This window comes from Coregonus clupeaformis, unplaced genomic scaffold (genome assembly GCF_020615455.1).
Source record: "Coregonus clupeaformis isolate EN_2021a unplaced genomic scaffold, ASM2061545v1 scaf3096, whole genome shotgun sequence".
In the NCBI taxonomy this organism is placed as follows: domain Eukaryota; kingdom Metazoa; phylum Chordata; class Actinopteri; order Salmoniformes; family Salmonidae; genus Coregonus; species Coregonus clupeaformis.
The window spans coordinates 25,228-51,399 of record NW_025536550.1 but is presented as its reverse complement, the minus strand read 5'-3'; the positions used below and the strand labels follow the sequence as shown (position 1 = coordinate 51,399).

General features: G+C 45.1%; 3 protein-coding genes and 1 pseudogene across 3 annotated transcripts; 2 read left to right on the top strand and 2 right to left on the bottom strand.

Annotated features, from left to right (window-relative positions):
• The first annotated feature begins 728 nt into the window (after nucleotides 1–728).
• Nucleotides 729–18,498, top strand: LOC121581336 (annotated as a pseudogene).
• On the bottom strand, nucleotides 6,692–8,979 carry LOC123489637 (cyclin-dependent kinase 5 activator 1-like). Its single transcript, XM_045220069.1, has 3 exons — nucleotides 8,667–8,979; nucleotides 7,950–8,374; nucleotides 6,692–7,917 (listed from the first exon to the last, which is right to left on the bottom strand). The coding sequence occupies exons 1-3, from the start codon at nucleotides 8,856–8,858 to the stop codon at nucleotides 7,404–7,406; spliced, it is 1,131 nt and encodes a 376-aa protein (XP_045076004.1). The 5' UTR covers nucleotides 8,859–8,979; the 3' UTR covers nucleotides 6,692–7,403.
• Nucleotides 18,499–20,468: 1,970 nt separating the features above from the next.
• Nucleotides 20,469–21,850, top strand: LOC123489636 (dynein axonemal heavy chain 17-like). Its single transcript, XM_045220068.1, has 4 exons — nucleotides 20,469–20,700; nucleotides 20,802–20,929; nucleotides 21,170–21,307; nucleotides 21,392–21,850. Exons 1-4 carry the CDS (start codon nucleotides 20,469–20,471, stop codon nucleotides 21,500–21,502), a joined length of 609 nt encoding a protein of 202 aa, XP_045076003.1. The 3' UTR covers nucleotides 21,503–21,850.
• A 480-nt stretch (nucleotides 21,851–22,330) lies between these two features.
• Nucleotides 22,331–24,141, bottom strand: LOC121561902 (cyclin-dependent kinase 5 activator 1-like). Its single transcript, XM_045220067.1, has one exon. It carries the CDS (start codon nucleotides 23,894–23,896, stop codon nucleotides 22,937–22,939), a length of 960 nt encoding a protein of 319 aa, XP_045076002.1. The 5' UTR covers nucleotides 23,897–24,141; the 3' UTR covers nucleotides 22,331–22,936.
• Nucleotides 24,142–26,172: the final 2,031 nt, after the last annotated feature.

The window sequence follows — 26,172 nt, the reverse complement described above, 5'->3', positions numbered from 1 at the left end:
TGTTATAATCTCCACCCGGCACAGCCAGAAGAGGACTGGCCACCCCTCATAGCCTGGTTCCTCTCTAGGTTTCTTCCTAGGTTTTGGCCTTTCTAGGGAGTTTTTCCTAGCCACCGTGCTTCTACACCTGCATTACTAGCTGTTTGGGGTTTTAGGCTGGGTTTCTGTACAGCACTTCGAGATATTAGCTGATGTAAGAAGGGCTATATAAAATAAAATTGATGAAAATTGATGACTCTTTGCCTGTTTGATGGTTCGTCGGAGGTCATAGCGGGATTTCTTATAAGTGTCCGAGTTAGAGTCCCGTTCCTTGAAAGCGGCAGCTCTACCCTTTAGCTCAGTGCGGATGTTTCCTGTAATCCATGGCTTCTGGTTGGGGTATGTACGTACGGTCACTGTGGGGACGACATCATCGATGCACTTATTGATGAAACCAGTGACTGATGTGGTGTACTCCTCAATGCTGTCTGAAGAATCCCGGAACATGTTCCAGTCTGTGCTAGCAAAACAGTCCTGTAGCTTAGCATCTACGTCATCTGACCACTTTTTTATTAACCGAGTCACTGGTGCTTCCTGCTTTAGTTTTTGCTTATAAGCAGGAATCAGGAGGATAGAGTTATGGTCAGATTTGCATACACGCACATCCCCCTACACACTTACATACAACATACCCAACCAACTTATGTTGTAACTGTCAGTTGCCTCTTGGTATTCTCTGTTCAGTGGAATTATTTGCTCAACTACCCTCTCTCCCTCCAGCGGTGATGCAGTCTCTGGCTCGTAAGAATGAGTGGCCGTTAGATAAGATGAACCTGACTGTGGATGTGACTAAGAAATTTAAGGAAGAGTTCAACCAGCCTGCCAGAGAGGGAGCATACGTATACGGACTATACATGGAAGGTATACACTCCTCTCCTTCTCATGAACACATACATCCTAGTTCATTTATCTTCATTTTTCCCTCTTTGTCCCATAGGTGCAAGATGGGACACTCAGGGTGGGGTGATCACTGAGGCTCGTCTGAAGGAGTTAACCCCCTCCATGCCAGTCATCTCAGTCCGAGCCGTACCTAACGACAGACAGGAGACGCGTAACATCTATGAGTGTCCCCTGTACAAGACCAAGCTGAGAGGAACCACTTATGTCAATCAATCAATCAATTTTATTTTATATAGCCCTTCTTACATCAGCTAATATCTCGAAGTGCTGTACAGAAACCCAGCCTAAAACCCCAAACAGCTAGTAATGCAGGTGTAGAAGCACGGTGGCTAGGAAAAACTCCCTAGAAAGGCGAAAACCTAGGAAGAAACCTAGAGAGGAACCAGGCTATGAGGGGTGGCCAGTCCTCTTCTGGCTGTGCCGGGTGAAGATTATAACAGAACCATGCCAAGATGTTCAAAAATGTTCATAAGTGACAAGCATGGTCAAATAATAATCAGGAATAAATCTCAGTTGGCTTTTCATAGCCGATCATTAAGAGTTGAAAACAGCAGGTCTGGGACAGGTAGGGGTTCCATAACCGCAGGCAGAACAGTTGAAACTGGAATAGCAGCAAGGCCAGGCGGACTGGGGACAGCAAGGAGTCACCACGGCCGGTAGTCCCGACGTATGGTCCTAGGTGCTCAGGTCTCTCAGTTGGCTTTTCATAGCCGATCATTAAGAGTTGAAAACAGCAGGTCTGGGACAGGTAGGGGTTTCGTAACCGCAGGCAGAACAGTTGAAACTGGAATAGCAGCAAGGCCAGGCGGACTGGGGACAGCAAGGTGTCATCATGCCCGGTAGTCCTGACGTATGGTCCTAGGGGCTCAGGTTCTCAGAGAGAAAGAGAGAACGAGAGAATTAGAGAGAGCATACTTAAATTCACACAGGACACTGGATAAGACAGGAGAAGTACTCCAGGTATAACCAACTAACCCCAGCCCCCGACACATAAACTACTGCAGCATAAATACTGGAGGCTGAGACAGGAGCGGTCCGGAGACACTGTGGCCCCATCCGAAGAAACCCCGGACAGGGCCAAACAGGAAGGATATAACCCCACCCACTCTGCCAAAGCACACCCCCCGCACCACTAGAGGGATATCCTCAACCACCAACTTACAATCCTGAGACAAGGCCGAGTATAGCCCACAGAGGTCTCCACCACAGCACAAACCAAGGGGGGCGCCAACCCAGACAGGAAGATCACGTCAGTAACTCAACCCACTCAAGTGACGCACCCCTCCCAGGGACGGCATGAAAGAGCACCAGCAAGCCAGTGACTCAGCCCCTGCAACAGGGTTAGAGGCAGAGAACCCCAGTGGAGAGGGGAACCGGCCCGGCAGAGACAGCAAGGGCTGTTCGTTGCTCCAGAGCCTTTCCGTTCACCTTCACACTCCTGGGCCAGACTACACTCAATCATATGACCTACTGAAGAGATAAGTCTTCAGTAAAGACTTAAAGGTTGAGACCGAGTCTGCGTCTCTCACATGGGTAGGCAGACTGTTCCATAAAAATGGAGATCTATAGGAGAAAGCCCTGCCTCCCGCTGTTTGCTTAGAAATTCTAGGGACAATTAGGAGGCCTGCGTCTTGTGACCGTAGCGTACGTATTGGTATGTACGGCAGGACCAACTCGGAAAGATAGGTAGGAGCAAGCCCATGTAACGCTTTATAGGTTAACAGTAAAACCTTGAAATCAGCCCTTGCCTTAACAGGAAGCCAGTGTAGGGAAGCTAGCACTGGAGTAATATGATCAAATTTCTTGGTTCCAGTCAGGATTCTAGCAGCCGTATTTAGCACTAACTGAAGTTTATTTAGTGCTTTATCCGGGTAGCCGGAAAGTAGAGCATTGCAGTAGTCTAACCTAGAAGTAACAAATGCATGGATTAATTTTTCTGTCTGGACCTTCAGCCTCAAGACCAGAGAGAGACCAGCCAAGTGGGTACTGGCTGGGGTGGCACTGCTGCTCAGTGTGTGAGCTGTCAGGGTAGGAACTCTGCTTGTGAGAGAAATGAGGTGAAGGTGGAGAAGGATGAGGGGCCTGATGCTCTACAAGACTGTTGGTTAAAAAGGGCTTTTTTGAGGTTGGAAAGAGGCAAGGTAGGGTGTGTATTTTCTGCATTATGTTGCTAAGTGAGAGAAAAGTTATTTTATGTAAAATACGCATGTTTTACTACATATCCCTCAAACCAGGTTTCATGCTGCTATTGAAATATAAAAGGAATTTGTATAGTACTGTTTTAGCACCTGAAAGCTATATGAAAATGTATAAAGCTATATTAAGTTTTTTCATATGAATTAGTATGAATATATCTGTATTTTTCTGAATTTATTGAAAAACAATACAGTACAAGCTGCAAAATAGTTTCACACATTTGATCACAGTAAGAACCCATTACTTCAAAGCTTATTATTTTGAACAAATCAACTGTATCGTCTAACAAGTGTACAAATTGGATGGTACCCTTTACCTAGTCCTAGCATCTAAAAAGGAGTGGTGTTCAAGTGCTCTATGGTCTATGTAACACTTGTTAATATGGCACATCAGTTACATGTCACTTTAAAAGCTTCAATAGACTAGGGCCCGGTTTCCCAAAAGCATCCTAAGGCTAAGTTCATTGTTAGAACTTTATGGATGAACTTAGCCTTAGGATGCTTTTGGGAATCCGGGCCCAGAACAACATGACAGTTAGCAGGAGGAAATCCACACTGCTCATAATTCTTCACTATTATCCCCTACAGTCCTCACACACAGGGGCGTGTATACGTTTGGCTTCAATTAAAAAGAAAATGACATAACAGAAACAAAATAGTGTTTGTGTGTTCTCCTAGTCACTGTCGTCGTCAGACCAGCCCAGGTCCATCATGTCATGTCCAGCGTCGCGGCGGTGGCGGCCATATTGATTTTGGTTCCCTGTCGTACGCTGCAGGTCTTAGAAGAGTTCTGATTGGATGTTGTCCGCATGCTCACCTGTACCCCGACCTCACCCCCTGACCTCTGACCCCTAACTCACTCCTGACCTTATGACTTATGACCCCAACATTAGCCATGTCACCCCTGACCCCTACCACCCCCAAGTTCATATTCATATCCATGTCCCCTATCCTCTCTATCCCCCAATATCATCCAGAGAGAGCATATCCCCAAACCCAACCATACTCCCCCCACTCAGCTCCCTAAACATTGACTGCATCCTCCCTCCCTCCACACTCCCCCTCCACCACCCTCTCCTCCTTCGTTACCTCCATTCCATCCCTCTTGTCTCCCAGTCTCCCCCCATCCCCTCTCCTCCCTCTCTGTCTCCCCATCTACCTCTCCAATCCCACCCTGGAACCCCTTTAGCATGATTTGTAGCCTCCCCCCTTCCCCTAGCTCCAGCCGACCCCCCTTCTATCCCTCTCTCCGTCCCCCTCTCCTTCTCTCTCCCCCCCAGGTTACCTCTATCCCTCCATCCCCATCCGCCTCCCCAAGACTGCTTGAGAAGCCCCTAATCATGGACTGGAACCCACCTATCCCCCTGTCTATCCCTCCCTCCATCCCCCTCTCCCTCTCTCCGTTGCTGAGGGTTCTGATAAGGCAGGATATCTTGGCGCTGTTGGACTATTGAGACTGAGAACGAAAGAACGACTCCGAGCTGATGCCTGATGCTATGGGGGAGAAGAACTGAAAGAGAGAAAGAGATGGGGGGGGCAGTTGAACACAACCCAGATGTCATCATTAACCACACTATAAATGTGTTGTTACTCTAGGGATGCTGGGCTTTGACACCATACAACATGACTGTTTCTAATATCCAAATCTCAAATAAGGTTGTAAAACAAATAGAAAATGTTTATGAATGAAGCATCATGGTCTTTGAAACCCGGCAAATATGTAGGCTACTCACAGGGGTGACATTGGACCTCTCCATCAATCTCTCCTCCCACAGTCTCAGTCTTCTCTCCCTCTCCTCTTCTCTCCCTCTCCTCTTCTCTCCCTCCATCCCCATCTTTTATATGTCTCTGGCAAATTATAATGACGATCAATCTCCCTCCACATACCCTCCCCTCGCTCTCGCGCACTCTCTTTCTGTCTGTAGGAACTTTGTGGAGGAGAAGTTGGGGGTGAAGTATACAGAGGGGAGGAAGACAGAGTTTGCTAAGTCCTTCAGAGAGAGTGGACCTGCCTCGCCTGTATTCTTCATGCTGTCTCCTGGAGTAGACCCTCTCAAAGACGTGGAGTCACTGGGTAACACTAAGACAACTAATTTTGTAATGTAAAGATCACTGTAAATCTGCATGAATATGACACACACACACACACTGAGAAAATATTGTTTCCATGGTAACAGGCACGAAGTTGGGGTTCACCATAGACCTGGGGAAACTCCACAATGTGTCTTTGGGTCAGGGTCAGGAGGCTGTGGCTGAGGTCGCCATGGAGATGGCTGCTAAGCAGGGACACTGGGTCATTTTACAGGTATGGCTATCCTGCTATATACTGTACATAAAACATAATTCATTCATTCATCATTGCATCCATCCATCCTTCCATCCATTCATTGTTTCATTAATCAATTTATTAGTTTGTTCGCGCTTACATTTGTTCATCCATCCATCCATTCATCCATTCATCCATTCATTCATTCATTCATTCATCTCTGTCAGAATATCCACCTGGTGGCTCGCTGGCTGGGGTCATTGGAGAAGCTTCTGGAACGCTGCTGTGAGGGCAGTCACCAGGACTACAGAGTGTTTATGAGTGCTGAGCCTGCCCCCACACCACAGGAGCACATCATCCCTCAGGTACACACACACACACATACACACACATGCATTTATAATAACACGGTTTGTTTTCCTAATTTAAAAGAGTGTTTGTTCTCCTCTCCTCACTCAGGGCATCCTGGAGAATGCCATCAAGATCACCAACGAGCCTCCCACTGGCATGCATGCCAACCTTCACGCTGCTCTGGACAACTTCGACCAGGTACAGGAATGTGTGTATTAATGTCTGTCTGTCCACTGGTGTTAGGGATGGGCAATTGAAATTATTGTTCAAAATAATCTCATCAAATGTTTGATTCACACTTTATAATAATGTCCAGTAATAGATCATTTATAAGGCTATTATAAACAGTTCTCACTATTTACTAATTGCTGTTTCTACATTTGCAAATGTTAGTAAGCTATACATAGTTATTTATAAACTTTCAAATGAATTATTGGATAATTTATTAGATGTTTAATATAGACCCTTATAAAACATTTACTAATCATTAGTAAAGTACAGTGGTGTAAAGTAACTAAGTAAAAATACTTTGAAGTACTACTTTGAGGTATCTGTACTTTACTTGAGTTTTTATATTTTTTACAACTTTTACTTCTACTTGACTACATTCTGAAATAAAATATGTGCTCGTTACATTTCTAATGCTCAGGCAGGACAGCAAAACGGTCAAATTCATGTACTTATTAAGAAAAATGCATCCCTACTGCCTCTGATCTGGTTTGTAAAAGATTGTTGAACTGTGTCCCTGGATTCCCATAAATAAATAAAAAGAAAGGCAATTAGCATAATATAAGGAATTTGATATATAGCCTTTGCTTTCACTTTTGATACATAAGTACATTTAAAACCAGATACTGTTAGACTTTTACTGAAGTAGTATTTTACTGGGTGACTTTCACTTTTACTTGAGTCATTTTCTTTACTTTTACTCAAGTTTTACTGAATAGGGTACTTTTTCCACCACTGGTAAAGTATTATCTCCACCAAGATCTCAAAATGACATGGAAAATATCAATTGTAAAATAATAAGGACACAACACTGGATGTTTAAGAGAATATATATAGCATTTAATTCCAAAACAGTCACACTGTTCGTTCAAGTTCATCAGAACCAATGGTCCTCAAACGAACCCCTGTCCCCCAGAACTGTCCAGTCCTGTGCTTGCTGTGGGGGAACATGGGTGTTCACTTCACAGTCTAAAGCGGCAGGGTTGCAGCTTGTCTGTTCAACCATGATCTGAGCACTAGCCCACTCACACAAGGGTGCCTCCTTCCCTCCCGTGGTAGAAAGTGCACATCTCACACAGTCAGAACAGTAGGCTGGTAGGCTGCAGCCTGTGTGATGTGAGCACTAGCACAGTCACTCGTGTGCCTCAAATCCTCCCGTGGTAGGCAGTGCACACGTCAGACAGTCAGCTGGTACAGTAGATAATAAGCTACAGCCTCAGTCCTCTACACATTCATACCTACCGATTTGTGTTCTCTTTCAAGCCAAATTAACCCTCATATTAACCCTTAAAATCTATAAATCATATTTTCCCATCAAAGCTCACCCTCTACCCATTCCCTGAACCAATCCTCCTCCCTCCCATTTTGAAATGTCAGGCTATAGTAGGCCCCTCCCCTCCCCTGGCCCCTCTACCCTAGGTCCCTCACTGAGTGCTGTACACACCGCTGAGCAGGCGGCTCTTCTTCTCCTCCTTCTGGCTCTCGTTCTTCAGGTCAGCAAACATCTGGGAGAAGAAGTTAGGGTCTGTGTTCATCTGGAGCATCTTACCACTCATCAGCTTGGTGATGGACATGCAGCGGATCCAGAAGGTCTGCCTGCAGGTCTCCACCAGGAAGGGTCTCAGGGGGTAGGAGATCTCGTTGCCCACGTAGGAGCAGGTCGTGTAGAGGCAGGTAAGCAGCACGGCTTGCAGCTCATGCAAGGTGGCCACCTCAGAGGAGACCGCCTCGCGGCACAGCATGTAGAGGAAGACCACCATGGCCGGGTTGATGCAGCTCTGGTTCTGATAGCAGTTGTCCAGCAGATAACGGTCAACCACCCGCAGCCACAGCTCCGGGTCCATGGAAGACATGTCCTGGATCAGGTAGCAGCGCCGGCACAGGAACTCACCCAGGCAGCGCAGCAGCTCGCCGGTTGTAGCATGGACCATCACCAGCCTCTTGGGCGTGTCGAGGTCCTGGACGATCACCGTCTGGGGCGTGTCGGGGCCGTGTTGGAGTTGGTCAAGGGGGCCTTCTCGACCGACGAGGCGGCGTTGTTGGAGCTGTTTGTGATGGCTGGAGTGCTCTGGTACTGGGTGGACAGCTTGTCACAGGATTGAGACTTCTCCAGGGTGAGGGTGGACAAGTTGGAGGAGGACTGAGACTTCTCCAGGTTCTCGTTACTCAGATGGGCGATGTTGTTTTGGTTGGTGTTCTCGTGGGCCTGCACCTTCTTAGAGCCCTTCTTCTTCACAATCCGCCTCCATGGCGAGTAGCGCTTCAGGGTCTTGTCTTTGCCGCTCTTACGGGTCTGGACTTCAAAGAAGTGGCCCACCGTGTCCGGCCCATCTTTGAAGTGGACTGCCTTCTCGCGGAGTGAGATAGACATTGCGGATCCCATGGTCAATAGTGCCTGTGGAAAACAAAATGCTTCAATATTAGCAAAATGAAATGCATGGCATCAGTTCAGTAGGCCTATCTAGCTCAGCTCTGGGTGTCTCCCAGATGGCAACCTATTCCCTATATAGTGCACTGCTTTTTACCAAGGCCTATAGGAGTCTGGTCAAAGTAGTTCAATATATAGGAAATAGGGTTCCATGTGGGACATAATCTAAATCAAAGAGTATTAAGCATAGACATTAGGGTTATGTGTTCATAAACATGAGCAATATAACATTTCAAAGCAAAACAAAAATATTACTCACTGATTTCAAGTTGATATGTGAAAAATTGTAAAGATAATTCAATATTTTCTTCGTTAATTGAAAGGTAAAGACGGGTTGTCCAGGTGCTTTGAGTTCAAGGCTGTTATGGTTGTGAACATCGGAATTGTCCAAGGTTCTGAAATCGAGCGTTCTGAAATTGTGTGTCCCCGTCGTAATAAAGAGGCATGTCATAGAGGCGATTTTGTGAAAGATTAAGTTTGATGTTGGCAAAAATAAATAAATAACACAAATAAATAAAGTCAGATTTTCGCCATGATAGAATTTGCCTCATATTTGCTATAGCCTAGCTCAATACGTTGAAAACTAAATAATCTTTGAGTGACTGTTACGCTACAGCGTTATATTTCTGCCCTCAATGGATGAATAACATGTATCTGCGAGTGTTTTGCATGGATCTCAATGGTCTGTCAAATTAAATTGGCACCTCTGTCAGGTGCGCGCTTATCTCGTTCACCACCAGACTCTTCTTCCCCCTAAAGGGTGCGTTAGTCATTTCACTTTAGCAATCTACTCCGATAATGAGCATTTAGCCTAGGGACAAATAGGTGCTCGCCTATAATCGCTATTTGAAGTGGGGAGCATACAGGCCTACTTCTATGTCAGGACTGACTGAAGGACTAGCTTAAAATGCGTTATAGAAGTAGGCTAAATAGCCTTTTCGTGTAAAACGCAACATAAGAACCAGCAGTAGCTCAAATAAAAACGTCTAAAACTACACTCCAAAGTTATAAAAAAAGATATACCGTACCAGTTAAAGGTTTGGACACACCTACTCATTCAAGGGTTTTTCTACATTGTAGAATAATAGTGAAGACATCAAAACTATGAAATAACACATATGGAATCATGTAGTAACCAAAAAAGTATTAAACACATAAAAATATATTTTATATTTGAGATTCTTCAAACACCGCTCTTGCTGCTGGTGATTCTCAGATCCACCTCTAGGCAGACGACACCATTTTGTATACATCTGGCCCTTCATTGGACACTGTGTTAACAAACCTCCAAACGAGCTTCAATGCCATACAACACAACTTCCGTAGCCTCCAACTGCTCTTAAACACAAGTAAAATGAAATGCATACTCTTCACCCGCCCAAAGCCCCATATACTACCCACCACTGCGACCTGTATGCTCTTGTTGGCTGGTCCACACTACATATTCGTTGCCAAACCCACTGGCTCCAGGCCATCTGTAAATCACTTCTAGGCAAATCCCCTCCTTATCTTAGCTTATCCTAATCTCTGAAGCTGGAGACACTTATCTAACTTTAAGCATCAGTTGTCAGATCACCTTACTGATCACTACACCTGTACACAGCCCATCTGAAATTAGCCCACCCAACTACCTCATCCCCATATTGTTATTTATTTTGCTAATTTACACCCCAGTATCTCTATTTGCACATTATCTCTTGTACATCTATCATTCCAGTGTTAATACTAATTGTAATTATTTTGCACTATGGCCTATTTATTGCCTTACCTCCATAACTTTCTACATTTGCACACACTGTATATATTTTCTGTAGTATTTTTGACTTTATGTTTTGTTTTACCCCATATGTAACTCTGTGTTGTTGTTTTTATTGCACTGCTTTGCTTTATCTTGGCCAGGTGGCAGTTGTAAATGAGAACTTGTTCTCAACTGGCTTACCTGGTTAAATAAAGGTGAAATTAAAACATTAAAAAATCAGTTGCCTTGATGACAGCTTTGCACACTACTGGCTTCACCTAGAATGCTTTTCCAACAGTCTTGAAGGAGTTCCCACATATGCTGAGCACCTGTTGGCTGCTTTTCCTTCACTCTGTGGTCCGACTCATCCCAAACCATCTCAATTGGGTTGAGGTCGGGGGATTGTGGAGGCAAGGTCATCTGATGCAGCACTCTCATTCATGGTAAAATAGTCCTTGCACAGGCTGGAGGTGTGTTGGTTCATTGTCCTGTTGAAAAACAAATTATAGTTCCACTAAGCCCAAACCAGATGGGATGGTGTATCGCTGCAGAATGTTGCGGTAGCCATGCTGGTTAAGTGTGCCTTGAATTCTAAATAAATCACAGACAGTGTCACCAGCAAAGCACCCCACACCATCACCTCCTCCTACATGCTTTACGGTGGGAAATACACATGCGGAGATCATCCGTTCACCCACACCACGTCTCACAAAGACACGGCAGTTGGAACCATACATCTCCAATTTGGACTCCAGACCAAAGGACAAATTTCCATCGGTCTAATGTCCACTGCTCGTGTTTCTTTGCCCAAGCAAGTCTCTTCTAATTATTGGTGTCCTTTAGTAGTGGTTTCTTTTGCAGCAAATCGACCACGAAGGCCTGATTCACACAGTCTCCTCTGAACAGTTGATGTTGAGATGTGTCTGTTACTTGAACTCTGTGAAGCATTTATTTGGTCTGCAATTTCTGAGGCTGGTAACTCTATTTAACTTATCCTCTGCAGCAGAGGTAACTCTGGGTCTTCCATTCCTGTGGCAGTCCTCATGAGAGCCAGTTTCATCATAGCACTTGATGGTTTTTGCGACTGCACTTGAAGAAACTTTCAAAGTTGTTGAAGTTTTCCGTATTGACTGACCTTCATGTCTTAAAGTAATGATGGACTGCCATTTCTCTTTGATTATTTGAGCTGTTCTTGCCATAATATGGACTTGGTCTTTTATCAAATAGGGCTATCTTAGATTTACATTTTAGTCATTTAGCAGACACTCTTATCCAGAGCGACTTACAGTTAGTGAATACATCTTTTTTTTTATACTGGCCCCCCGTGGGAATCGAACCCACAACCCTGGCGTTGCAAACGCCACGCTCTATCAACTGAGCTACATCCCTGCCGGCCATTCCCTCTCCTACCCTGGATGACGCTGGGCCAATTGTGCGCCGCCCATGAGTCTCCCGGTCGTGGCCGGCTGCGACAGAGCCTGGATTCGAACCAGGATCTCTAGTGGCACAGTTAGCACTGCGATGCAGTGCCTTAGACCACTGCGCCACTCAGGAGTACATCTTCTGTATACCACCCCTACCTTGTCACAACACAACTGATTGGCTCAAACACATTAAGAAGGGAAGAAATTCCACAAATTAACTTTTAAGAAGGCACAGCTGTTAATTGAAATGCATTCCAGATGACTACCCCATGACGCTGATTGAGAGAATGCCAAGAGTGTGCAAAGCTGTCAAGGCAAAGGGTGGTTTCTTTGAAAAGAATCTCAAATAAACAAATCAAAATATATTTTATAACACTTTTTTGGTTACTACATGATTCCATATGTGTTATTTCATAGTTTTGATGTCTTCACTATTATTCTACAATGTAGAAAATAGTAAAAATAAAGAAAAACCCTGGAATGAGTAGGTGTGTCCAAACTTTTGACTGGAACTGTGTATATATATATCATGGTATATCCTTGTGTGCAAGAATGTCTTAAGAATCTAAATACTTACAACAGTTGATCCAATTCTAGCCTAAGCTCGGTTTGAATATTCAAGTACCTCCCCATCCCTAACTGCTGTCCTAATACAGTTGAAGTCGGAAGTTTACATACACCTTAGCCAAATACATTTAAACTAAGTTTTTCACAATTCCTGACATTTAATCCTAGTAAAAATTCCCTGTTTTAGGTCAGTTAGGATCACCCCTTTATTTTAAGAATGTCAGAATAATTGTAGAGAGAATGATTTATTTCAGCTTTTATTTCTTTCATCACATTCCCAGTGGGTCAGAAGTTTACATACACTCAATTAGTATTTGGTAGCATTGCCTTTAAATTGTTTAATTTGGGTCAAACATTTCGGGTAGCCTTCCACATGCTTCCCACAATAAGTTGGGTGAATTTTGGCCCATTCCTCCTGACAGAGCTGGTGTAACTGAGTCAGGTTTGTAGGCCTCCTTGCTCGCACACGCTTTTTCAGTTCTGCCCACACATTTTCTATAGGATTGATGTCAGGGCTTTGTGATGGCCACTCCAATACCTTGACTTTGTTGTCCTTAAGCCATTTTGCCACAACTTTGTAAGTACGCTTGGGGTCATTTTCCATTTGGAAGACTAATTTGTGACCAAACTTTAACTTCCTGACTGATGTCTTGAGATGTTGCTTCAATATATCCACATAATTTTCCTTCCTCATGATGCCATCTATTTTGTGAAGTGCACCAGTCCCTCCTGCAGCAAAGCACCCCCACAGCATGATGCTGCCACCTCCGTGCTTCACTTTTGGGATGGTGTTCTTCGGCTTGCAAGGTCCCCCTTTTTCCTCCAAACATAACGATGGTCATTATGGCCAAACAGTTCTATTTTTGTTTCATCAGACCAGAGGACATTTCTCAAAAAGTACAATCTTTGTCCCCATGTGCAGTTGCAAACCATAGTCTGGGTTTTTATGGCGGTTTTGGAGCAGTGGCTTCTTCCTTGCTGCGCGGCCTTTAAGGTTATGTCGATATAGGACTCGTTTTACTGTGGATATAGATACTTTTGTACCTGTTTCCTCCAGCATCTTCACAAGGTCCTTTGCTGTTGTTCTGGGATTGATTTGCACTTTTCGCACCAAAGTACATTCATCTCTAGGAGACAAAACGCGTCTTCTTCCTGAGCGGTATGACAGCTGCGTGGTCCCATGGTGTTTATACTTGCGTACTATTGTTTGTACAGATGAACGTGGCACCTTTAGGCATTTGGAAATTGCTCCCAAGGATGAACCAGACTTGTGGAGGTCTATAATTTTTATTCTGAGGTCTTGGCTGATTTCCTTTGATTTTCCCACGATGTCAAGCAAAGAGGCACTGAGTTTGAAGGTAGGCCTTGAAATACATCAACAGGTACACCTCCAATTGACTCAAATGATGTCAATTAGCCTATCAGAAGCTTCTAAAGCCATGACATCATTTTCTGGAATTTTCCAAGCTGTTTAAAGGCACAGTCAACTTAGTATATGTAAACTTCTGACCCACTGGAATTGTGATACAGTGAATTATAAGTGAAATAATCTGTCTGTAAACAATTGTTGGAAAAATTACTTGTGTCATGCACATATTAGAAGTCCTAACCGACTTGCCAAAACTATAGTTTGTTAAAAGGAAATGGGAGTGGTTGAAAAACTAGTTTTAATGTCTCCAACCTAAGTGTATGTAAACTTCCGACTTCAACTGTATATTATCAATATCTCACAAACTCCTTCCACAACCACCCTCGCTCTCTCTCTCGCTCTCTCTCTCTCTCTCTGTCTATCTCTCTGTAGGACATATTGGATCAGTGCAGTAGAGAGCAGGAGTTTAAGACCATCCTGTTCTCTCTGTGTTATTTTCCTGCCTGTGTGGCTGAGAGGCGTAAGTTCGGTCCTCAGGGTTGGAACAGGAAATACCCCTTTAACACTGGAGACCTCACCATCTCTGTCAACGTGCTCTACAACTACCTGGAGGCCAACTCACAGGTCACTGTTTACCGTGTTATAGTGATCAGGATGGTGATGATCATGACTGTATTGATGATTGTTGATGTTTATATTGATGATGATGATGAGTCATTGTTCATGTATTTTGTGTGTGCGTGTGTGTGCTTGCGCATGTTTAGGTGCCGTGGGAGGACTTGCGCTATCTGTTTGGAGAGATCATGTATGGAGGTCACATCACAGACGACTGGGACAGAAGACTCTGTAGAACCTACCTGGAGGAATATATGCAGCCCAACCAGGTGTGTGTGTGTGTTACGATTGTGATGATAGTGTTAAAAATAAACCTACACCCTTTCCATCCTGTTTCCCACCAGTTTGACAGGAAGTTGGCTCTGGCTCCGGGCTTTGTGGTTCCCTCCAACCTGGACTACCAGGGTTACCATGGTTACGTAGATGAGATGCTGCCCCACGAGAGCCCGGTGCATTATGGACTACACCCCAACGCAGAGATAGAGTTTCTGACGGTGACCTCTGATAACCTCTTCCACACACTGCTGGAGCTGCAGTCACCTGATTCTGTGATGGGAGAGGGGGCTTCACAGACCGTAGAGGAGAAGGTGTGTGTGAGAGACACACACACACACACACACACCAGGCATATTCATAACAGACACACTCATAGCAGACACACACATACAGCGGACCCACACACACTCATCCCTCATCCTCCCTGCAGGTGAAGACCATCCTAGACGAGGTGTTGGAGAAGCTTCCAGAAGAGTACAACATGTCAGACATCACGTCTAAGACTGCGGAGAGATCACCATACATCCTGGTCTGCTTCCAGGAGTGTGAACGTATGAACACGCTCATCTACGAGATACGACGCTCACTCAAGGAGCTGGACCTGGGGCTGAAGGTGGGTTAGGGGCTAGGGGTCAGCTGGGAAATTAGACTAGGACTGATAGATGACATAAGGGTGAATTGGTAGTTGTCTCTCATAACAGTGATGTTTTTTTCTCCTTCCAGGGTGAGCTGGCTATCTCCTCAGAGATGGAGCAGATCCAGTCAGCTCTGTTCTTTGATAACGTCCCAGACACCTGGACCAAACTGGCCTACCCCTCCACTTACAGCCTGGCCCAGTGGTGAGTCACTGTGTGTACTCTCCCACTGTCCCAACGTGTACTTAAGATGATGTGTTGCTATGTGTGTGTGTGTGTTTACCAGGTATAATGACGTGTTGCTGCGCTGTAGAGAGCTGGACAGCTGGACACAGGACCTGGCTCTGCCCACCGTCGTCTGGCTGTCTGGACTCTTTAACCCACAGTCCTTCTTAACAGGTAACATCAAATCAAATCATATCAAATTTTATTGGTCACATGCGCCAAATACAACAGGTGCAGACATTACAGTGAAATGCTTACTTACAGCCCTTAACCAACAGTGCATTTATTTTAAACAAAAAAAGTAAGAATAAAACAACAACAAAAAAAGTGTTGAGAAAAAAAAAGAGCAGAAGTAAAATAAAGTGACAGTAGGGAGGCTATATATACAGGGGGTACCGTTGCAGAGTCAATGTGCGGGGGCACCGGCTAGTTGAGGTAGTTGAGGTAATATGTACATGTGGGTAGAGTTAAAGTGACTATGCATAAATACTTAACAGAGTAGCAGCAGCGTAAAAAGGATGGGGTGGGGGGGCAGTGCAAATAGTCCGGGTAGCCATGATTAGCTGTTCAGGAGTCTTATGGCTTGGGGGTAGAAGCTGTTGAGAAGTCTTTTGGACCTAGACTTGGCACTCCGGTACCGCTTGCCGTGCGGTAGCAGAGAGAACAGTCTATGACTAGGGTGGCTGGAGTCTTTGACAATTTTGAGGGCCTTCCTCTGACACCGCCTGGTATAGAGGTCCTGGATGGCAGGAAGCTTTGCCCCAGTGATGTACTGGGCCGTACGCACTACCCTCTGTAGTGCCTTGCGGTCGGAGGCCAAGCAGTTGCCATACCAGGCGGTGATGCAACCAGTCAGGATGCTCTCGATGGTGCAGCTGTAGAATTTTTTTGAGGATCTGAGGACCCATGCCAAATCTTTTTAGTCTCCTGAGGGGGAATAGGCTTTGTCGTGCCCTCTTCACGACTGTCTTGGTGTGTTTGGACCATGATAGTTCGTTGGTGATGTGGACACCAAGGAACTTGAAGCTCTCAACCTGTTCCACTACAGCCCTGTCGATGAGAATGGGGGCGTGCTCAGTCCTCTTTTTTTCCTGTAGTCCACAATCATCTCCTTTGTCTTGGTCACGTTGAGGGAGAGGTTGTTGTCCTGGCACCACACGGCCAGATCTCTGACCTCCTCCCTATAGGCTGTCTCATCGTTGTCGGTGATCAGGCCTACCACTGTTGTGTCGTCGGCAAACTTAATGATGGTGTTGGAGTCGTGCCTGGCCATGCAGTCATGGGTGAACAGAGAGTACAGGAGGGGACTGAGCACGCACCCCTGAGGGGCCCCCGTGTTGAGGATCAGTGTGGCAGATGTGTTGTTACCTACCCTTACCACCTGGGGGCGGCCCGTCAGGAAGTCCAGGATCCAGTTGCAGAGGGAGATGTTTAGTCCCAGGATCCTTAGCTTAGTGATGAGCTTAGAGGGCACTATGGTGTTGAATGCTGAGCTGTAGTCAATGAATAGCATTCTCACGTAGGTGTTCCTCTTGTCCAGGTGGGAAAGGGCAGTGTGGAGTGCGATAGAGATTGCATCATCTGTGGATCTGTTGGGGCGGTATGCACATTGGAGTGGGTCTAGGGTTTCTGGGATAATGCTGTTGATGTGAGCCATGACCAGCCTTTCAAAGCACTTCATGGCTACAGACGTCAGTGCTACGGGTCAGTAGTCATTTAGGCAGGTTATCTTAGAGTCCTTGGGCACGGGGACTATGGTGGTCTGCTTGAAACATGTTGGGTTTACAGACTCAGTCAGGGACATGTTGAAAATGTCAGTGAAGACACTTGCCAGTTGGTCAGCACATGCTCGGAGTACACGTCCTGGTAATCCGTCTGGCCCTGCGGCCTTGTGAATGTTGACCTGCTTAAAAGTCTTACTCACATCGGCTACGGAGAGCGTGATCACATAGTCATCCGGAACAGCTGGTGCTCTCATGCATGCTTCAGTGTTGCTTGCCTCGAAGCGAGCATAGAAGTGGTTTAGCTCGTCTGGTAGGCTTGTGTCACTGGGCAGCTCGCGGCTGTGCTTCCCTTTGTAGTCTGTAATAGTTTTCAAGCCCTGCCACATCCGACGAGCGTCAGAGCCAGTGTAGTATGATTCAATCTTAGACCTGTATTGACTCTTTGCCTGTTTGATGGTTCGTCGGAGGTCATAGCGGGATTTCTTATAAGCGTCCGGGTTAGAGTCCCGTTCCTTGAAAGCGGCAGCTCTACCCTTTAGCTCAGTGCGGATGTTTCCTGTAATCCATGGCTTCTGGTTGGGGTATGTACGTACGGTCACTGTGGGGGACGACATCATCGATGCACTTATTGATGAAGCCAGTGACTGATGTGGTGTACTCCTCAATGCTGTCTGAAGAATCCCGGAACATGTTCCAGTCTGTGCTAGCAAAACAGTCCTGTAGCTTAGCATCTGCGTCATCTGACCACTTTTTTATTAACCGAGTCACTGGTGCTTCCTGCTTTAGTTTTTGCTTATAAGCAGGAATCAGGAGGATAGAGTTATGGTCAGATTTGCATACACGCACATCCCCCTACACACTTACAAACAACATACCCAACCAACTTATGTTGTAACTGTCAGTTGCCTCTTGGTATTCTCTGTTCAGTGGAATTATTTGCTCAACTACCCTCTCTCCCTCCAGCGGTGATGCAGTCTCTGGCTCGTAAGAATGAGTGGCCGTTAGATAAGATGAACCTGACTGTGGATGTGACTAAGAAATTTAAGGAAGAGTTCAACCAGCCTGCCAGAGAGGGAGCATACGTATACGGACTATACATGGAAGGTATACACTCCTCTCCTTCTCATGAACACATACATCCTAGTTCATTTATCTTCATTTTCCCCTCTTTGTCCCATAGGTGCAAGATGGGACACTCAGGGTGGGGTGATCACTGAGGCTCGTCTGAAGGAGTTAACCCCTCCATGCCAGTCATCTCAGTCCGAGCCGTACCTAACGACAGACAGGAGACGCGTAACATCTATGAGTGTCCCCTGTACAAGACCAAGCTGAGAGGAACCACTTATGTCTGGACCTTCAGCCTCAAGACCAGAGAGAGACCAGCCAAGTGGGTACTGGCTGGGGTGGCACTGCTGCTCAGTGTGTGAGCTGTCAGGGTAGGAACTCTGCTTGTGAGAGAAATGAGGTGAAGGTGGAGAAGGATGAGGGGCCTGATGCTCTACAAGACTGTTGGTTAAAAAGGGGCTTTTTTGAGGTTGGAAAGAGTCAAGGTAGTTTTTTCTTTAGTTATTCGTAGGGTGTGTATTTTCTGCATTATGTTGCTAAGTGAGAGAAAAGTTATTTTATGTAAAATACGCATGTTTTACTACATATCCCTCAAGCCAGGTTTCATGCTGCTATTGAAATATAAAAGGAATTTGTATAGTACTGTTTTAGCACCTGAAAGCTATATGAAAATGTATAAAGCTATATTAAGTTTTTTCATATGAATTAGTATGAATATATCTGTATTTTTCTGAATTTATTGAAAAACAATACAGTACAAGCTGCAAAATAGTTTCACACATTTGATCACAGTAAGAACCCATTACTTCAAAGCTTATTATTTTGAACAAATCAACTGTATCGTCTAACAAGTGTACAAATCTAAAAGCAGAAAACATTGGATGGTACCCTTTACCTAGTCCTAGCATCTAAAAAGGAGTGGTGTTCAAGTTCTCTATGGTCTATGTAACACTTGTTAATATGGCACATCAGTTACATGTCACTTTAAAAGCTTCAATAGACTAGGGCCCGGTTTCCCAAAAGCATCCTAAGGCTAAGTTCATTGTTAGAACTTTATGGATGAACTTAGCCTTAGGATGCTTTTGGGAAACCGGGCCCAGAAAAACATGACAGTTAGCAGGAGGAAATCCACACTGCTCATAATTCTTCACTATTATCCCCTACAGTCCTCACACACAGGGGCGTGTATACGTTTGGCTTCAATTAAAAAAGAAAATGACATAACAGAAACAAAATAGTGTTTGTGTGTTCTCCTAGTCACTGTCGTCGTCAGACCAGCCCAGGTCCATCATGTTCATGTCCAGCGTCGCGGCGGTGGCGGCCATATTGATTTTGGTTCCCTGTCGTACGCTGCAGGTCTTAGAAGAGTTCTGATTGGATGTTGTCCGCATGCTCACCTGTACCCCCGACCTCACCCCCTGACCTCTGACCCCTAACTCACTCCTGACCTTATGACTTATGACCCCAACATTAGCCATGTCACCCCTGACCCCTACCACCCCCATGTTCATATTCATATCCATGTCCCCTATCCTCTCTATCCCCCAATATCATCCAGAGAGAGCATATCCCCAAACCCAACCATACTCCCCCCACTCAGCTCCCTAAACATTGACTGCATCCTCCCTCCCTCCACACTCCCCCCCTCCACCACCCTCTCCTCCTTCGTTACCTCCCTCCATCCCTCTTGTCTCCCAGTCTCCCCCCATCCCCTCTCCTCCCTCTCTGTCTCCCCATCTACCTCTCCAATCCCACCCTGGAACCCCTTTAGCATGATTTGTAGCCTCCCCCCTTCCCCTAGCTCCAGCCGACCCCTTCTATCCCTCCCTCCGTCCCCCTCTCCTTCTCTCTCTCCCCCCAGGTTACCTCTATCCCTCCATCCCCATCCGCCTCCCCAAGACTGCTTGAGAAGCCCCTAATCATGGACTGGAACCCACCTATCCCCCTGTCTATCCCTCCCTCCATCCCCCCTCTCCCTCTCTCCGTTGCTGAGGGTTCTGATAAGGCAGGATATCTTGGCGCTGTTGGACTCCTGAGACTGAGAACGGAAGAACGACTCCGAGCTGATGCCTGATGCTATGGGGGAGAAGAACTGAAAGAGAGAAAGAGATGGGGGGGCAGTTGAACACAACCCAGATGTCATCATTAACCACACTATAAATGTGTTGTTACTCTAGGGATGCGGGGCTTTGACACCATACAACATGACTGTTTCTAATATCTAAATCTCAAATAAGGTTGTAAAACAAATAGAAAATGTTTATGAATGAAGCATCATGGTCTTTGAAACCCGGCAAATATGTAGGCTACTCACAGGGGTGACATTGGACCTCTCCATCAATCTCTCCTCCCACAGTCTCAGTCTTCTCTCCCTCTCCTCTTCTCTCCCTCTCCTCTTCTCTCCCTCCATCCCCATCTTTTATATGTCTCTGGCAAATTATAATGACGATCAATCTCCCTCCACATACCCTCCCCTCGCTCTCGCGCACTCTCTTTCTGTCTGTAGGAACTTTGTGGAGGAGAAGTTGGGGGTGAAGTATACAGAGGGGAGGAAGACAGAGTTTGCTAAGTCCTTCAGAGAGAGTGGACCTGCCTCGCCTGTATTCTTCATCCTGTCTCCTGGAGTAGACCCTCTCAAAGACGTGGAGTCACTGGGTAACACTAAGACAACTAATTTTGTAATGTAAAGATCACTGTAAATCTGCATGAATATGACACACACACACACTGAGAAAATATTGTTTCCATGGTAACAGGCAGGAAGTTGGGGTTCACCATAGACCTGGGGAAACTCCACAATGTGTCTTTGGGTCAGGGTCAGGAGGCTGTGGCTGAGGTCGCCATGGAGATGGCTGCTAAGGAGGGACACTGGGTCATTTTACAGGTATGGCTATCCTGCTATATACTGTACATAAAACATAATTCATTCATTCATCATTGCATCCATCCATCCTTCCATCCATTCATTGTTTCATTAATCAATTTATTAGTTTGTTCGCGCTTACATTTGTTCATCCATCCATCCATCCATCCATTCATCCATTCATCCATTCATTCATTCATTCATTCATTCATTCATTCATTCATTCATTCATTCATTCATTCATTCATTCATCTCTGTCAGAATATCCACCTGGTGGCTCGCTGGCTGGGGTCGTTGGAGAAGCTTCTGGAACGCTGCTGTGAGGGCAGTCACCAGGACTACAGAGTGTTTATGAGTGCTGAGCCTGCCCCCACACCACAGGAGCACATCATCCCTCAGGTACACACACACACACATACACACACATGCATTTATAATAACACGGTGTGTTTTCAGTGTGTTTGTTCTCCTCTCCTCACTCAGGGCATCCTGGAGAATGCCATCAAGATCACCAACGAGCCTCCCACTGGCATGCATGCCAACCTTCATGCTGCTCTGGACAACTTCGACCAGGTACAGGAATGTGTGTATTAATGTCTGTCTGTCCACTGGTGTTAGGGATGGGCAATTGAAATTATTGTTCAAAATAATCTCATCAAATGTTTGATTCACACTTTATAATAATGTCCAGTAATAGATCATTTATAAGGCTATTATAAACAGTTCTCACTATTTACTAATTGCTGTTTCTACATTTGCAAATGTTAGTAAGCTATACATAGTTATTTATAAACTTTCAAATGAATTATTGGATAATTTATTAGATGTTTAATATAGACCCTTATAAAACATTTACTAATCATTAGTAAAGTACAGTGGTGTAAAGTAACTAAGTAAAAATACTTTGAAGTACTACTTTGAGGTATCTGTACTTTACTTGAGTTTTTATATGTTTTTACAACTTTTACTTCTACTTGACTACATTCTGAAATAAAATATGTGCTCGTTACATTTCTAATGCTCAGGCAGGACAGCAAAACGGTCAAATTCATGTACTTATTAAGAAAAATGCATCCCTACTGCCTCTGATCTGGTTTGTAAAAGATTGTTGAACTGTGTCCCTGGATTCCCATAAATAAATAAAAATAAAGGCAATTAGCATAATATAAGGAATTTGATATATAGCCTTTGCTTTCACTTTTGATACTTAAGTACATTTAAAACCAGATACTTTTAGACTTTTACTGAAGTAGTATTTTACTGGGTGACTTTCACTTTTACTTGAGTCATTTTCTTTACTTTTACTCAAGTTTTACTGAATTGGGTACTTTTTCCACCACTGGTAAAGTATTATCTCCACCAAGATCTCAAAATGACATGGAAAATATCAATTGTAAAACAATAAGGACACAACACTGGATGTTTAAGAGAATATATATAGCATTTTATTCCAAAACAGTCACACTGTTCGTTCAAGTTCATCAGAACCAATGGTCCTCAAACGAACCCCTGTCCCCCAGAACTGTCCAGTCCTGTGCTTGCTGTGGGGGAACATGGGTGTTCACTTCACAGTCTAAAGCGGCAGGGTTGCAGCTTGTCTGTTCAACCATGATCTGAGCACTAGCCCACTCACACAAGGGTGCCTCCTTCCCTCCCGTGGTAGAAAGTGCACATCTCACACAGTCAGAACAGTAGGCTGGTAGGCTGCAGCCTGTGTGATGTGAGCACTAGCACAGTCACTCGTGTGCCTCCAATCCTCCCGTGGTAGGCAGTGCACACGTCAGACAGTCATCTGGTACAGTAGATAGTAAGCTACAGCCTCAGTCCTCTACACATTCATACCTACCGATTTGTGTTCTCTTTCAAGCCAAATTAACCCTCATATTAACCCTTAAAATCTATAAATCATATTTTTCCATCAAAGCTCACCCTCTACCCATTCCCTGAACCAATCCTCCTCCCTCCCATTTTGAAAGTTCAGGCTATAGTAGGCCCCTCCCCTCCCCTGGCCCCTCTACCCTAGGTCCCTCACTGAGTGCTGTACACACCGCTGAGCAGGCGGCTCTTCTTCTCCTCCTTCTGGCTCTCGTTCTTCAGGTCAGCAAACATCTGGGAGAAGAAGTTAGGGTCTGTGTTCATCTGGAGCATCTTACCACTCATCAGCTTGGTGATGGACATGCAGCGGATCCAGAAGGTCTGCCTGCAGGTCTCCACCAGGAAGGGTCCCAGGGGGTAGGAGATCTGGTTGCCAATGTAGGAGCAGGTCGTGTAGAGGCAGGTAAGCAGCACGGCTTGCAGCTCATGCAAGGTGGCCACCTCGGAGGAGACCGCCTCGCGGCACAGCATGTAGAGGAAGACCACCATGGCCGGGTTGATGCAGCTCTGGTTCTGATAGCAGTTGTCCAGCAGATAACGGTCAACCACCCGCAGCCACAGCTCCGGGTCCATGGAAGACATGTCCTGGATCAGGTAGCAGCGCCGGCACAGGAACTCACCCAGGCAGCGCAGCAGCTCGCCGGTTGTAGCATGGACCATCACCAGCCTCTTGGGCGTGTCGAGGTCCTGGACGATCACCGTCTGGGGCGTGTCGGGGGCCGTGTTGGAGTTGGTCAAGGGGGCCTTCTCGACCGACGAGGCGGCGTTGTTGGAGCTGTTGGCGATGGCTGGAGTGCTCTGGTACTGGGTGGACAGCTTGTCACAGGATTGAGACTTCTCCAGGGTGAGGGTGGACAAGTTGGAGGAGGACTGAGACTTCTCCAGGTTCTCGTTACTCAGATGGGCGATGTTGTTTTGGTTGGTGTTCTCGTAGGCCTGCACCTTCTTGGAGCCTTTCTTCTTCACAATCCACCTCCATGGCGAGTAGCGCTTCAGGGTCTTGTCTTTGCCGCTCTTACGGGTCTGGACTTCAAAGAAGTGGCCCACCGTGTCCGGCCCATCTTTGAAGTGGACTGCCTTCTCGCGGAGTAAGATAGACATTGCGGATCCCATGGTCAATAGTGCCTGTGGAAAACAAAATGCTTCAATATTAGCAAAATGAAATGCATGGCATCAGTTCAGTAGGCCTATCTAGCTCAGCTCTGGGTGTCTCCCAGATGGCAACCTATTCCCTATATAGTGCACTGCTTTTTACCAAGGCCTATAGGAGTCTGGTCAAAGTAGTGCAATATATAGGAAATAGGGTTCCATGTGGGACATAATCTAAATCAAAGAGGATTAAGCATAGACATTAGGGTTATGTGTTCATAAACATGAGCCATATAACATTTCAAAGCAAAACAGAAATATTACTCACTGATTTCAAGTTGATATGTGAAATTTTTTAAAGATAATTCAATATTTTCTTCGTTAATTGAAAGGTAAAGACGGGTTGTCCAGGTGCTTTGAGTTCAAGGCTGTTATGGTTGTGAACATCGGAATTGTCCAAGGTTCTGAAATCGAGCGTTCTGAAATTGTGTGTCCCCGTCGTAATAAAGAGCCATGTCATAGAGGCGATTTTGTGAAAGATTAAGTTTGATGTTGGCAAAAATAAATAAATAAACAAATAAATAAAGTCAGATTTTCGCCATGATAGAATTTGCCTCATATCTGCTATAGCCTAGCTCAATACGTTGAAAACGAAATAATCTTTGAGTGACTGCTACGCTACAGCGTTATATTTCTGGCCTCAATGGATGAATGACATGTATCTGCGAGTGTTTTGCATGGATCTCAATGGTCTGTCAAATTACAGTTTTTTTTGATTGCTTAAGCACGATTTTCAAAACAGGGCCCGTGTTTTCAAAACACTACACACAATTAGCACAACCACACACCCAATTAGCAAAACACTACAGATCCTTTGCAAAATTAAACACTCTTGTAAAAACTATACACTTCTTTTTAAAAACCACACTTTGTTACCATATGAAACACACACGTTTCACATTACTATACTCTGTTTGCACGAGTTACACTCTGCTGTGATAAACCTAAAACACTTTTAGCACTTCTACTTCCCTATGATTAGAGTAGGCTACTCTCAACAAAGTACAAATATAATGTAAATTCACCAAACACTACACAAGACCAATGTTGCAGACTGAAGAAACTCATTTATTTCTCAACACGCCCAAAATGTTGACATGGAGATTCATAATACTGTAACCAATGTCACTTTACGTATTGTAAGTTCAAAAAAAATAAAAATAAATAACTAGACATTGTCTCTTCGCCTAGCTGGATCTGGCCAGAGAATTTCATCAACATCGCAGGCAATGTTGTCATTAGCAAGACACCTTGGAAAGAAACGTCTTGAATGACGAATCCATCCTTGCATTGCTGCTACCTCCATCTGGTCACAGGCCTCCTCCATGGCTTGGATGAGGGGTACCTCAGCCTGGAGACGGAGATCATATACCTTCCACCGCCATGCCGAGAAAAACTCTTCTATAGGGTTGAGGAATGGAGAGTATGGTGGAAGATATAGGACGGTGAAATGTGGATGTTGCTGAAACCAGTTCTGAACCAGAGCAGAGCGGTGGAAAGACACATTGTCCCAGACAACAATGTATTGCATATGATCGATTTGATTTGCTGCTGTTATGTTGTGCAATTGGTCCAAGAATGTAAGTATGAGTGCTGTGTTGTAAGGGCCCATATGGGCATGGCGGTGGAGGACCCCATTCTGTGTAATGGCTGCACAGAGTGTTATATTACCCCCCACGTTGCCCTGGGACATTGACTATAGCCCTGTGGCCAATGATGTTTCTTCCCCTCCTTCGTGTTCTCGTCAGGTTGAACCCAGCCTCATCTACGTAAATGAACTCATGCTGGATCTCCTCTCCATCCATTCGTAAAACTCTCTGAAAAACAGTGTCAGGCAAAATTGTGTAGTTCAGTGTAGATCTAGTATACATATTACAGTACAGTAAAAGATTATGAGACAGTATGCAAGATCACACTGCTAAAGTGAATACATACCTCTGCATAATCATGCCGCAGTCGTTTCACCCTTTCGAATTGCGCTCGAAAGGCACTCGATAAATTTGCTTCATTTGAATATGTTTTTTTTTTAGGATGCGTGCCAGTGTTGATGTTGAGACCTGATGGATATCGTTGAAAATGGCGTGGTTATTGACAATGTTAGCTTGGAGCTGCTTGAGTGTTATAGCATTGTTGGCCAAAACCATGTTTACTATCTCCCTCTCTTGCTGTTCTGTGAACATAGGAGGCCTTCCCCCTTGTCGTCCCTGACCCTCAATCCTATGTAGAAAAAAAACAGTATA

Coding starts and splice junctions, on each gene's coding strand:
- LOC121561902 (XM_045220067.1), bottom strand. CDS start 23,896: ATGGGATCCGCAATGTCTATCTTACTCCGCGAGAAGGCAGTCCACTTC.
- LOC123489636 (XM_045220068.1), top strand. CDS start 20,469: ATGTCTCTGGCAAATTATAATGACGATCAATCTCCCTCCACATACCCT. Junction 20,701..20,801: donor CAAAGACGTGGAGTCACTGG/GTAACACTAAGA, acceptor CCATGGTAACAG/GCAGGAAGTTGGGGTTCACC. Junction 21,308..21,391: donor AGGAGCACATCATCCCTCAG/GTACACACACAC, acceptor CTCCTCACTCAG/GGCATCCTGGAGAATGCCAT.
- LOC123489637 (XM_045220069.1), bottom strand. CDS start 8,858: ATGACATGCCTCTTTATTACGACGGGGACACACAATTTCAGAACGCTC. Junction 8,375..8,666: donor CACATATCAACTTGAAATCA/GTGAGTAATATT, acceptor TGTTTTCCACAG/GCACTATTGACCATGGGATC. Junction 7,918..7,949: donor GCCCCGACACGCCCCAGACG/GTGATCGTCCAG, acceptor CACGCCCAAGAG/GCTGGTGATGGTCCATGCTA.